The sequence below is a fragment of the Chroicocephalus ridibundus genome, chromosome 28 (genome assembly GCF_963924245.1).
Source record: "Chroicocephalus ridibundus chromosome 28, bChrRid1.1, whole genome shotgun sequence".
NCBI classification, from domain to species: Eukaryota; Metazoa; Chordata; class Aves; order Charadriiformes; family Laridae; genus Chroicocephalus; species Chroicocephalus ridibundus.
In genome coordinates, this window is record NC_086311.1 from 91,986 (window position 1) to 104,613 (window position 12,628).

The 12,628-nt window shown below is 58.2% G+C and overlaps 1 protein-coding gene across 2 annotated transcripts; it reads right to left on the minus strand.

Moving 5' to 3' along the window:
* Nucleotides 1–5,479: 5,479 nt before the first annotated feature.
* LOC134507867 (C-type lectin domain family 2 member B-like) lies at nucleotides 5,480–8,705 on the minus strand. 2 transcript variants are annotated; one of them, XM_063318831.1, is made up of 6 exons: nucleotides 8,634–8,705; nucleotides 7,359–7,497; nucleotides 6,813–6,908; nucleotides 6,537–6,721; nucleotides 6,162–6,262; nucleotides 5,480–5,983 (listed from the first exon to the last, which is right to left on the minus strand). In XM_063318831.1, exons 2-6 carry the CDS (start codon nucleotides 7,489–7,491, stop codon nucleotides 5,869–5,871), a joined length of 630 nt encoding a protein of 209 aa, XP_063174901.1. In that variant the 5' UTR covers nucleotides 7,492–7,497; nucleotides 8,634–8,705; the 3' UTR covers nucleotides 5,480–5,868. The 2 variants fall into 2 exon arrangements, with proteins under 2 accessions (XP_063174901.1, XP_063174900.1); XM_063318830.1 differs by lacking the exon at nucleotides 8,634–8,705 and adding an exon at nucleotides 8,262–8,609.
* Between the last annotated feature and the right edge of the window lie 3,923 nt (nucleotides 8,706–12,628).

Consider the following 12,628-nt stretch of genomic DNA (forward strand, 5'->3'; position numbering starts at 1 on the left):
CATTTATCTCCTCCCCCCCCCCCACCAAGGGGTTCCCAAACATCCCCAAAAGTGACTTTGGAGAGTCTTTACCGACCCCTAGATCGCAGCAGTGCTGATGAGCAGCGGGATAACGAGGAGCTGCAGGGGAAAGGCAGGCACGGCACTTGCTAAGGGGTTCCGAAATGTCCCCAAAAGTGACTTCGGAGACTCTTTACAGACCCCTAGATCGCAGCAGTGCCGACGAGCAGCGGGATAACGAGGAGCCATGTCAGTACAGCAGGCACAGCGCTTGCTAAGGGGTTCCCAAACGTCCCCAAAAGTGACTTCGGAGACTCTTTACCGACCCCTAGATCGCAGCAGCGCCGACGAGAAGCAGGATAACGAGGAGCCGTGTCAGTACAGCCGAGGGAAGCACTTGGTCAGGGCATCCCCTGGTATCTTCAAAGCGAGCTCACATCTCTCTCTCCCTCTTCTCCGGCCCGAAACAAGCCCCCCACGCCCTTATATCCCGCATCGGATGGGGCGGAAAAAAAAATATAGGCCGGAGTCATAGAATCATAGGGTTGGAAGGGACCTCTGGAGATCATCTAGTCCAACCCCCCTGCCAGAGCAGGGTCACCTAGAGCAGGTTACACAGGAACATGTCCAGGTGGGTTTTGAATGTCTCCAGAGTTGGAGACTCCACCACCTCTCTGGGCAGCCTGTTCCAGTGCTCTGCCACCCTCAGGGTAAAGAAGTTCCTCCTCATGTTTAGGTGGAACTTCCTATGTTCCAGTTTGTGCCCATTGCCTCTTGTCCTGTCCCCGGGCACCACTGAAAAGAGCCTGGCCCCATCCTCCTGACACCCACCCTTTAAGTATTTATAAGCGTTGATAAGGTCACCCCTCAGACGTCTTTTTTCCAGACTGAAGAGACCCAAATCCCTCAGTCTTTCCTCATAAGAGAGGTGTTCCAGTCCCCTAATCATCCTCGTAGCCCTCCGCTGCACCCTTTCCAGCAGTTCCCTGTCCCTCTTGAACCGGGGAGCCCAGAACTGGACCCAGTACTCCAGGTGCGGCCTCACCAAGGCAGAGTAGAGGGGGAGGATGACCTCCCTTGACCTGCTGGCCACGCTCCTCTTGATGCACCCCAGGATGCCATTGGCCTTCTTGGCCACAAGGGCACATCGCTGGCTCATGGTCATCCTGTTGTCCACCAGGACTCCCAGGTCTCTTTCCACAGAGCTGCTCTCCAGCAGGTCAGCACCCAACCTGTACTGGTGCATGGGGTTGTTCCTCCCCAGGTGCAGCACCCTACACTTGCCCTTGTTGAACTTCATAAGGTTTCTCTCTGCCCAGATCTCCAACCTGTCCAGGTCTCTCTGTATGGTGGCACAGCCTTCCGGTGTGTCAGCCACCCCACCCAGCTTGGTGTCATCAGCAAACTTGCTGAGGGTGCACTCTATCCCCTCATCCAGGTCATTGATGAATATATTGAACAGGACTGGACCCAGTACTGACCCCTGGGGAACACCACTCGTCACTGGTCTCCAACTAGACTCTGTGCCCCTAATCACAACCCTCTGAGCTCTATCTTTCAACCAGTTTTCTATCCACCCCACTGTCCATTCATCTAACCCACACTTCCTAAGCTTCCCTATGAGGATGCTGTGGGAGACCGTGTCAAACGCCTTGCTTAAGTCAAGGTAGACCACATCTACCGCCCTCCCCTCATCTATCCATCTAGTCATGCCATCGTAGAAGGCTATCAGGTTAGTCAGACATGATTTCCCCTTGGTGAATCCATGCTGAGTGCTTCTGATAGCTTTCCTTTCCTCCACCTGCCTTGAGATGACACCCAGAACGAGCTGTTCCATCATCTTTCCAGGGATGGAGGTGAGGCTGACCGGCCTGTAGTTCCCCGGCTCCTCCTTCTTGCCTTTCTTGAAGACTGGAGTGACATTGGCTTTCCTCCAGTCCGCAGGCACCTCGCCTGTTCTCCAGGACTTTTCAAAGATGATGGAGAGTGGCCCAGCAATGACTTCCGCCAGCTCCCTCAGCACTCTCGGGTGCATCCCATCAGGGCCCATGGACTTGTGAATATCTAGATGATCTAATTGGTCCCTCACTCGCTCCTCCTCAACCCAAGGGAAGTCGTCTTCTTTCCCTGTTACTTTATTCAATGCCTGGGACTCCTGAGGGCTGGGCCGAGCAGAAAAGACCGAAGCAAAGAAGGCATTCAGTAACTCTGCCTTCTCCACATCCTCCGTCACCATGACTCCTGCCTCATTCAGCAGTGGGCCTACAACTTCCCTGGTCTTCCTTTTGCTTCCAATATACTTGTAGAAGCTCTTTTTGTTTTGCTTGATGTCCCTAGCCAGGTCTAATTCCAAGGCGGCCTTGGCTTTCCTTGTTTCATCCCTGCACGCTCTGGTGGCATTCTTGTAATCCTCCCAAGGGGTCAGTCCCTCCTTCCACTTATTATAAACTTCCTTCTTCCACTTGAGCTTTTTCTGAAGCTCCCTGCTCAACCATGCAGGTCTCCTGCGTCCCTTGGCCGATTTCTTTCTCTTAGGGATGCACCGATCCTGAGCTTGGAGGAAGTGGTCTTTGAATATCAACCAGCTTTCTTGAGCCCCTTTGCCTTCCAGAGCCCTAGCCCACGGGATCTCTCCAAGCAGTTTCTTAAAGAGGTCGAAGTTAGCCCTCCTGAAATCCAAGGTTGTAATTTTACTTCTTGTTGTTGTTTTGTGGATAGTACCCATGATCCTGAACTCAATCATTTCATGATCACTACAACCTAGGGTGCCCCCAACCTTAATGTCCTCCACCAATCCCTCTGTGTTTGTCAGTACCAGGTCCAGGAGTGCTCCTCTCCTTGTTGGCTCCTGTACCACCTGTGTCAAAAAGTTGTCATCAATGCACTGGAGGAGCCTCCTGGACTGTGCATGCCTGGCTGTGTGGTCTTCCCAGCAGATATCGGGGTGATTGAAGTCCCCCATGAGAACCAGGGCCTGCGCTTGCGAGGCTACCTTCAGTTGTCTGTAGAAAGCCTCATCAGTCTCCCCATCCTGATCAGGTGGCCTGTAATAAACACCCACAACAGTGTCCCTCATATTTGCCTGTCCCTTAATCCTCACCCATAAGCTCTCAACCTGCTCTTCATCCGCCCCTAGTGAGAGCTCGATGCATTCCAAATGCTCTCTCACATAGAGTGCAATTCCACCACCTCGCCTCGCTGGTCTGTCTTTCCTGAAAAGGACATAGCCATCCATGACAGCATTCCAGTCATGCGAGTTGTCCCACCACGTCTCAGTAATTGCAATGAGATCATGGCCCCGCAACCGCACACAGACCTCCAGCTCTTCCTGCTTATTCCCCATGCTGCGTGCATTGGTGTATAAGCATTTCAGAGAGGGAGTTGTGTGTGTAGTTTTGACCCTTGAGATGTGGTGTGCCTTCTGGCTTTCAGAAATACTGACACACTGGCCCACGAGCGCTGAGCAACTACACCCTGGCACCTCACCAGCAAGCCCAGTACCTTCCCCACCCCCCTTCAGATCTAGTTTAAAGCCCTCTCAATGAGCCCCGATAACTCTTGTCCTAGAACCCTTTTTCCCCTGGAGGTCAAGGTATTCCTGCCTGTTACCAGCAGGCCAGGCGTTTTGTAGATCAGGCCATGATTAAAGAACCCAAAGTCTTGCCGGCAGCACCAAACTCGAAGCCAGGCATTGATCTGCTGGCTCCTTCTATTTAGCCCCTCATCATTCCCCGCAACTGGGGGAATAGACGAGAACACAACTTGCGCTCCCGATCCCTTGACCAGCCGTCCCAGGGTCTTGAAATCTTTCTTCATTGCCCTTGGACTTCTTCTCGTTACCTCGTCGCTGCCTACCTGAAAGAGCAAAAGCGGATAGTAGTCTGAGGGCCGTACCAGGGAAGGAAGCATCCTCTTCACATCCTTGACCCGGGCCCCAGGGAGGCAGCAGACCTCCCTATGTATCGGGTCCGGCCTGCATATTGGGCCTTCTGTTCCCTTCAGTAATGAGTCACCTATGACAAGGACCCGTCTTTTCTTCTTTACCGCAGAGGTTTTGATGCAGGGGGAGGTCTGACTAGACCTTGCTGACGGCTCCAGGGTAGGAGAAATAGGAGAAGTATTGTGCTCGTCATCATCCAGGTTCCTCTGTAGAGCACTGTACCTGTTAAGTAATGGCACCTGGGAAGATGGGGTAGTCATCGGGCAGTCTCGAGTGCAGCGCCTGTTGCGCCGCGCAGGAACTTCCTGCCATTGCCCCCTGTCCTCCAGGTTACCGCCTTCAGTTGAGGTGAGAGAGGATATGGAGCTCTCTGTTGCAGGGGTTCTATCTGCCTGCTGGGTTTCTGTCATGGGATGCAGGATTCTGCTCCAGGAATCTATCTCCCTCTCGCATTCCCTGATGCTCCTCAACCTACTTACCTCCTCCCTGAGCTCCATGACTAATTGGAGAAGATCCTCTACCTGAGCACATCTCCTACAGGTATGCCCATCATTGCCATCCGACACTGGCGTAAGAGCAGGGCATACCCTACAGCCCGATGTCTGTGTGGTAGCATGTTCCCACAAGAGCTCCGTCTGAGAGGCGGCATCAGACCTGGTGGTTGTGGAGCTCATGGACGCCACAGTCATCTTGCGAGTAGTTACCATCACTACCTAGCCGGGTTAGCAGTCTTTCAGCTCTGTCCTGCACGAACTGCTGTGCAGACCGCTGTGATTGGACTGGTGTGTCACACCCTGCTTGGCCGCCCCCTTCTCCAGCCCAGGAAGTACACTCTCGTTGTGGTGCACCTGGGTGATACCTCGGGTCGCACCCAGGGAACGCCCACTTGCAGCTCGCTTCCTCAGTGTTTGCTCAGTGCACAGCGACCTGGTCGCTGCGCTCCCAAAGGGTTTCTTTTATGAGGGGAGAGAGTGGTCCCACCCTCTGCTCGTTAACACCTGCCGCCGGGGGTGGTGGCTCCGCCCTCGGCTCCTCAGCTGCCCCCGCCTCCCAGAAGGGCCGGGTACCGGCTCGGGCTGGTCCCTTTTCCTGGCTTTAAAAGCCTCAAAAACGAGCCCCTGGCTGTTTCCTTGTCGTGATTTCCTTCCCCAGCACAGACTTACCTGCACTGGAGCTGATCTCCTCGGCAAATGGCAGCATCGCAGGCGCGGCCAGCACACACAGCGAGCCGCGCCAGGCTCACGCTCTCCGGCTTCGCCATGGCGTTGCACTCCCTTCTTGTTATTTTCTTCTCCGAAGACCAGGCTCTCGCGGATACGGCGCGTCGTTTCTGCAGCAACGGGACCTGGGTCCTTTTTTTCCCCTTTTTCTTTTATTTTTTTGGCACATGTGCTGGGGTGGGTGCAACTAGTAGTGTTCCCTCGTGTCTCACTCGTCGGCGCATCCTCTGTTCTCCCTAACACACCCCTCTGTGATCGAAATGACACATTTTAAAAACACAATTAACAAATATTATATATTTTAAAAACAGAATGCTACATTTTGAAAATGTTGACTGCTAGATTTTTAAAATGTATGACAATAAATTATTAAAATATATAATAAATATTAAAAAAGTAGTGTAATAAATTTTAAAAACAGTAGAAAAGGAGGACTAAGCGCGATGTACAAAAGGAGCAAGATAAATTACGCGGCAGTCCCAGAAAAAATAAACAAGCAGTCCCAGGCTTGAGGTCCCAGGGCGGGCAGCACACGGCAGCTCCCGGCACGTCGGATGGTCACAGGAGACCTGGCAGCAAGTTTCTGATGAGACCAGGAGGAAGCGAAGCAGCAGCTGAGGGAGGGACATCAGTGCAGAGCTCCCCGCCAGCGGAAGAGGCGAAGTTCTGAGTCCCAACCACGGAAAAGTCCTTTCTCCAGGGTCTCTGTCACCCGAGCGCTTGGGGCTTGCTGCAGATGTACGGCCGTGACTGGGAGCAGCCTGCACTCGCGACAGCCCCGTCGTACAAATACGCACACTCTCCTTGGCCCTGCACCTCAAACCTGCAACAAGCAGCACAGGCACCGCTGGCACCGCAGGGGTCGCGGTTGTCCCCTCAAGCACCAGGAAGGGACAAGGGCCGCCTGCGAGGGACAGCCCCAGCAGACACGTCCCACCAGGGCCCTGCCTGTCCCACCGCAGGACGGTCTCCCCACGGCCCCGGCTCCCAACGGGACTCACGTCTGGTTGAAGCTGCTGCCATCCACCCACTGCAGGCGCTCGCCCCGTCTCCGCAGCCCAAGCCAATAGAGGTGGTCACCCTTGTGGCTCCAGAGGAACTCCTGGGCACGACACAGAGAAGCCAACAGTCAGGAGATGCTGCTGCCAGCCCCACGCTGGTCCCTGCCAGCCCCACACGGCTACCAACAGCCCTGGGATGGCAGCAGCTCCCACCCCACGCCTGCTCCAACAAGCTCCAGAGCTGCTGCAGGAGCTCACCAGCCCGGCCAGCGCTCTCGCTCCTGCTCTGACACAGCTCGGCTCCATCCCCGGGCTCTGCACCCAACCCAGGAACACCCCCAAACCCCCACGCAGCCACAACAGCCCCTCACTCACCCTTTCCTCCTTGCTCTTGGGCATGGCCAGCGAGGCCCCATGTGAGGAGCACTGCTCCTGGCTCCACTCCCAGCTCCTCTCGTCCTTTGAGAAGTAGTAGCAGACATTGCGGTGCACATTCCAGCCCTCAGGACAGGCCAGCACCAGAGCCGCAGGCACAGCTGGATCCCCTCCACATCTTCCCACTGGAGAGGGAAGGGCAGAGGATTGGGCTCCGCAGGGACCAGGGGACACAGCTCCGCGGGGCAGGGAAGGAGGCAGCCGCTCCTCCCTTACCTGAGAGTACAGCAACAGCCGCGGCCAGAGCCAGCACCAGAACCACCAGCACAACCAGCACCACGACCCACACTGGATGGAGCGTGGGGCACCTGCCTGGAGGGAGAAAGAGCCACTCGGGGTGAGGACGGTGCTGTCCCCCTCCCAGCCCCACCACCCCCAGCACAACCTGCCCAGGGAACACAGGAGGGACCCCCCAGACCCCTCTACCCCACACACACTCAGCTGCAGCTTCTCAACCCCCTCCCCGGGCACAGCAACTGCCATCGGGCCATTCCCAGCTGGCAGCAAGGGACAGTCACACAGGGCAGGGACAAGGCTGTCACCCCACACACACTGGGGGACAGCCCCCAGCAGGAGAGCTGCCAGGCAGAGAGAGAGGGGGGGGCTGATACAGCCCCCCAGGGAGGGCCCAGCAGAACACAAGACCCTTTCCCAGACAGCTGGAAGAAGCCCCACGCGTGCCAGCCCCACTCCTCCTGGGGTGACACTGCCACGGGGACACTGTCCCCTCCCAACAGGCCACAGGGGGGGCCCCGCACTCACCCGGGAATCTTCTGAGTATCTTTTCCCCCGTAGTCGTTGGCACCTCTGGGTCGGTAGATGTTTCTCCATCCTGGAGACACAGGGCCTCTTCCACACTCCTACTGTTGAAGCAGATTCTGTTCCTGTCTCCCATGGCAAGCTGAAAAGTGAAATCACTTTGGTCACAACACGCGGGATCTTTCAAGCCAGGCCTGGATCCAGTTCTACCACCCCTGTTCTCTTCACGGTGTTGGGAGATGGCAGAGAAGGTGACACAGTACAGGGGGATGTTCAATCCCCTTGGCTGACTGGCACCAGGCCTGGTTGTCACAGAGCAGTCGGGACCCCACGGGGACACTCAGGCTCAGGAATGTGATGCCAGCGCAGCCCTGCCCTGTCCCTGCTCCCCCTGGGACGCTGCAGCCTGTCCCCAACACCTGGGGACACAAACACAGCCCCAGTGAGCTCAGGGACCAGCCCCTGGAGCCCAGCAGGGCCAGCACCCTGGGGACGGTCGCTGATGTCTGGCTGAAGGAGGGCAGAAGGCAGACGAGGGAGGAACAGCCCCAGGTCTGGACATTCCCCTCCAGCCCCACTCACCCAGCTGAGCCCCGCAGCCCGGCCTCCACCAGCCCAGGCAGAAACCCCAACTGCCAGCAGCTGCTGGAGCACCAGCTCTCCGTCCTGGCAGGCAAATGCCAACGCCCGGCCCAGGAGAGCGGCAAGAGAGGCTCCGTCTGCACCAGGGCACGGGGCTGCTCTCCCCAGAGCTGCTCCTGCGCCTTTGCACAAAGCGGCTCCTGCAGCCCGGGGTTTTCTGCTTGCGAAATCGACCGCTGCAGGCGATTCGTGACCCCCACTCTGGCTCCCTGCCCAGATTTGTGACCCCCACTCTATGGCTCCCTGCCCAGACCCGTGACTCACACTCTATGGCTCCCACCCCGGAAAAGCAGCAGCGGCTCCTCCCGAAACAACCTGCCCAGAGCCCAGGTGCTCCAGCATCCGCAGAGACGGCGACTGTGCGGGGGGCTGGAGCCGGAACCCCCCGCCCGGGAAAGCCCCCGCAGCACCAGGCCCTCCCGGGAACCCAGCGCAGCCCGAGGGAGCCCCGCCGACGGAGCCAGCGGGGGAGACCCAGCTCAGCCGGCGGAGCTCCGGGCAGCAGCGGGGGCCCCGCGGGGGGAGCGCCTCCCCGGCCCCGCACGGAGCCGGGCCATGAAGAGCGGGGGCGCACGGGGAGCGCCAGCCCGCCGGGCTCCCTTCCCCGCAGCCCCGCACCGAGCGGACGGCACCCACCTCCTCCCTACGCCTCTGCTCCCGCCGCCGCTCTGCGCCCGCTGAATGGAAGGGCCTGATCTTTTATACCCGGCACGGCCCTCTCACCGCTCCGGCCAATCAGCGCGCAAGGACGAGGAGTGGCGGCAGGCTCAGCCAATCGCATTGGGCAACCCCGGGTGCCTTGCGAGACAGTTGACCGGAAACGGGGCCCTCACCCCACCGCGGTCTCATGATGGCCGTCCCTCACAGGCCATTTTGGGTAGAAACTCGGTGATTTTTATCCCGTCCTGGCCGGAGTCCCCCCTTTCCCTCCCCGGTGCGGTATTTGATGAGGTGTGCCCCAAGTCCCCGAGGGCGGGGAGTTTTCCTGCGGGTTTTGGTATGAAATAAAGCAAATTAAAGCTCGGCCCGGCCCCGGAAAGTGGGATTTTGCTGCTGGGGAGCTGCAGGTGGCGGGTAAAGGATCCACCTGAAAAAAACAAACTCAAATACCACCAGTGACACACTCCTGAAAACTTCCTGGTGTTGGGGATAATGAACTGCAGATAATGAACTGCTCGTTAATTAATTAACTCAGCATTAAACAGGGCCTGGAGGCAGCCGGGATCAGCGGGGAAAGCGGCGCCAGTAACGCGCAAAGAGCCACCCCTCGCCGGGTTCAGCAACCGCCGCTAATTGTTAGTGTGGGTGTTAGCCGTTAGTACCGGGATTTTGCAGCCCAAAGCCAGAAAGTTCTAAAAATGAGGTATATTTAGTCTGCGCCGAGGAGGCGGAGGAGACAGGCAGGTTGCCAGAGAGGCGGGAGATGCCCGGACACATCCCGAGTCCGGCTGGGTGAGGCTTTGAGCGCCTTGATGGAGGTGAAGAATTCCTTGCGGATTTATTCCGCGATAAAAGCTGCGCTGACGGGACTCGGTTTGGCCGGGACATCCTCATAAACATTTACCCTTGCCAACAGACAGGTGTTTTTCCCCCTTGGAACTCCTCGGAACGGGTCCTGCGTGAAGTTTTATCATGGCCGCCAGCAGCGTTGAGGCATTTCCAAGATGGATCCTGTTCCTGGCGATGGCTGGGAGCGGTGGGTGACACACCACAAGGCCGTGCCACCACCCAGCGACGGCTGGGAGCGGTGGGTGACACACCACAAGGCCGTGCCACCACCCAGCGACACCTGGACAGGCTGGAGAGGAACCTCATGGAGTTCAACCTCAGGAGGAACAACCCCACGGACCAGTACAGGTTGGGGGTTGACCTGCTGGAGAAGGAACTGGGAGTCCTGGTGGACACCAAGTTGCCCACGAGCCAGTAAGAAGGCCATTGGTCTCCTGGGGGGCATCAAGAAGAGCGTGGAGAACCTCGAGGGAGATCATCCTCTGCCCTGCTGAGGCCACAGCTGGAGTACTGGGTCCAGTTCTGGGCTCCCCAGTTCAAGAAGGACTGGGAACTACTGGAGATAGCCCAGTGGAGGGCTATGAAGGCCATCAAGGGAGTGGAGGACCTCTCTGCGGAGGAAAGGCTGAGAGCCCTGGGGCTGTTTAGCCTGGAGAAGAGAAGCCTGAGAGGGGACCTCATCATCCAACCCTTCAACGGTTGGACTTGATGGTCTTAAAGGTCTCTCCCAACCACAACGATTCATTGATTCTATGATCAACGCTTACCAACATCCAAAGGGTATCAAGAGGATGGGGACAGGCTCTTTCCAGTGGTCAAAAGAATGTGAATAACCTCAAGGGAGGTCATCCTCTGCCCTGCTGAGGCCACAGCTGGAGTATTGGGTCCAGTTCTGCGCTCCCCAGTTCAAGAAGGACCAGGAACTACTGGAGATAGCCCAGTGGGCTACAAAGACCATCAAGGGACTGGAGGACGTTTCTGCTGAGGAAAGGCTCAGAGCCCTGGGGCTGTTTAGCCTGGAGAAGAGAAGCCTGAGAGGGGACCTCATCATCCAACCCTTCAACGGTTGGACTTCATGGTCTTAAAGGTCTCTCTCAACCAAAACGATTCGATGATTCTATGGTCAACGCTTAGCAATATCCAAAGGGTATCAAGAGGATGGGGCCAGGCTCTTCTCGGTGGTGCCCGGTGACGGGACGAGAGGTAACGGGCACAAACTGGACCGTAGGAAGTTCCATCTCAACAGGAGGAGGAACTTGTTGACTTTGAGGGTGGCAGAGCCCTGGCACAGGCTGCCCAGAGAGGTGGGGGAGTCTCCGTCTCCGGAGACATTCCAAACCCTCCGGGACGCGTTCCTGTGCCACCTGCTCTGGTGGGAAGGGGGGTTTGGACAAGATGGATCTCCAAAGGTTCATTCCAACCTTTACCATTCCCTGAAAAGCAGATGTGGCTCCTACTGAACGACCCCCTCCAGCCGGAGAACGGAAGCTCCGGTGCCCACAGAGGGAGACGAGGAACGTTGAGGAGGAGTCCTGGAGTGGGACCCCCCCACACCCGGGAAAGCCATGGTGGAACCAGGCTCCCCCAGGAACCCATTGGAGCCCCGGGGACACGTGGCTCCCCAGCCCCTCTCTGGCCACCGGGGGAATTGGGGAACCGGCCCCCCCTCTGCACACCCCCCCCCCCCATATCCATCAGGTTCTTCACCCCGTGTGGGTTTTCCAATTGAATAATTCCTAATTTTTTTTTAATTTTTTTATTTTTTCACAAATATAGGGGGTTCCCCACCATATGCCACCCCCAACCCCCCCCCCATTTCGGCATCCGTAGGGGCAGCCGGGGGGAGGGGGTGTGACACCCCCAAACCCCCCATTTTGGCTTCTCTTGGGGAGGGGGGGGATGTGGGGGTCCCCCCGTGCCCCAGGGGGGTGATGATGGGGGGGATGGAGCCCAAAGCCCCCCCCCCCAACCCCATAAAAACCCACTTGGGGGGGAGGGGCGTCACCCCTCTCCTCCCGCTTTTGGGGGGGCGGTGGGTGCCTTCCCGGCTCCATCCGTGGTTGGGGGGGGGGGTGTCCCATTGAACACGTGGTGGGAGAAAATGGGGGGGGGGCAAGGTGAAAATAGAGTGTGTGGGGGTGGAACCCATGGAGCTGGACCCATGGAGCCCCCCCCCAAATCCTTACCCTGGCTTTAGGGGCTGCCCTGGCACCCCAAAACTGGTGGTGGGGGGGGAGGCAGACATTGTGTGGGGCTGGGGGTCATTGGGGGGGGGGTGTGTCCCATTGAACACGTGGTGGGAGAAAATGGGGGGGGGGGGCAAGGTGAAAATAGAGTGTGTGGGGGTGGAACCCATGGAGCTGGACCCATGGAGCCCCCCCCGAATCCTTACCCTGGCTTTAGGGGCTGCCCTGGCACCCCAAAACTGGTGGGGGGGGGGAGGCAGACATTGTGTGGGGCTGGGGGTCATTGGGGGGGGGGTGTCCCATTGAACACGTGGTGGGAGAAAATGGGGGGGGGGGGGCAGGTGAAAATAGAGCGTGTGGGGGTGGAACCCATGGAGCTGGACCCATGGAGCCCCCCCCGAATCCTTACCCTGGCTTTAGGGGCTGCCCTGGCACCCCAAAACTGGGGGGGGGGGGAGGCAGACATTGTGTGGGGCTGGGGGTGTCCCATTGAACATGTGGTGGGAGAAAATGGGGGGGGGCAAGGTGAAAATAGAGTGTGTGGGGGTGGAACCCATGGAGCTGGACCCATGGAGCCCCCCCCGAATCCTTACCCTGGCTTTAGGGGCTGCCCTGGCACCCCAAAACTTGGGGGGGGGGGAGGCAGACATTGTGTGGGGCTGGGGGTCATTGGGGGGGGGGGGGTGTCCCATTGAACACGTGGTGGGAGAAAATGGGGGGGGGGCCAAGGTGAAAATAGAGTGTGTGGGGGTGGAACCCATGGAGCTGGACCCATGGAGCCCCCCCCGAATCCTTACCCTGGCTTTAGGGGCTGCCCTGGCACCCCAAAACTGGGGGGGGGGGGGAGGCAGACATTGTGTGGGGCTGGGGGTCATTGAGTTGTGGGTGGGGCCGCCATGTTGTACGGGGGGGGGGGGGGGGGAGGAGGGCGGGGCG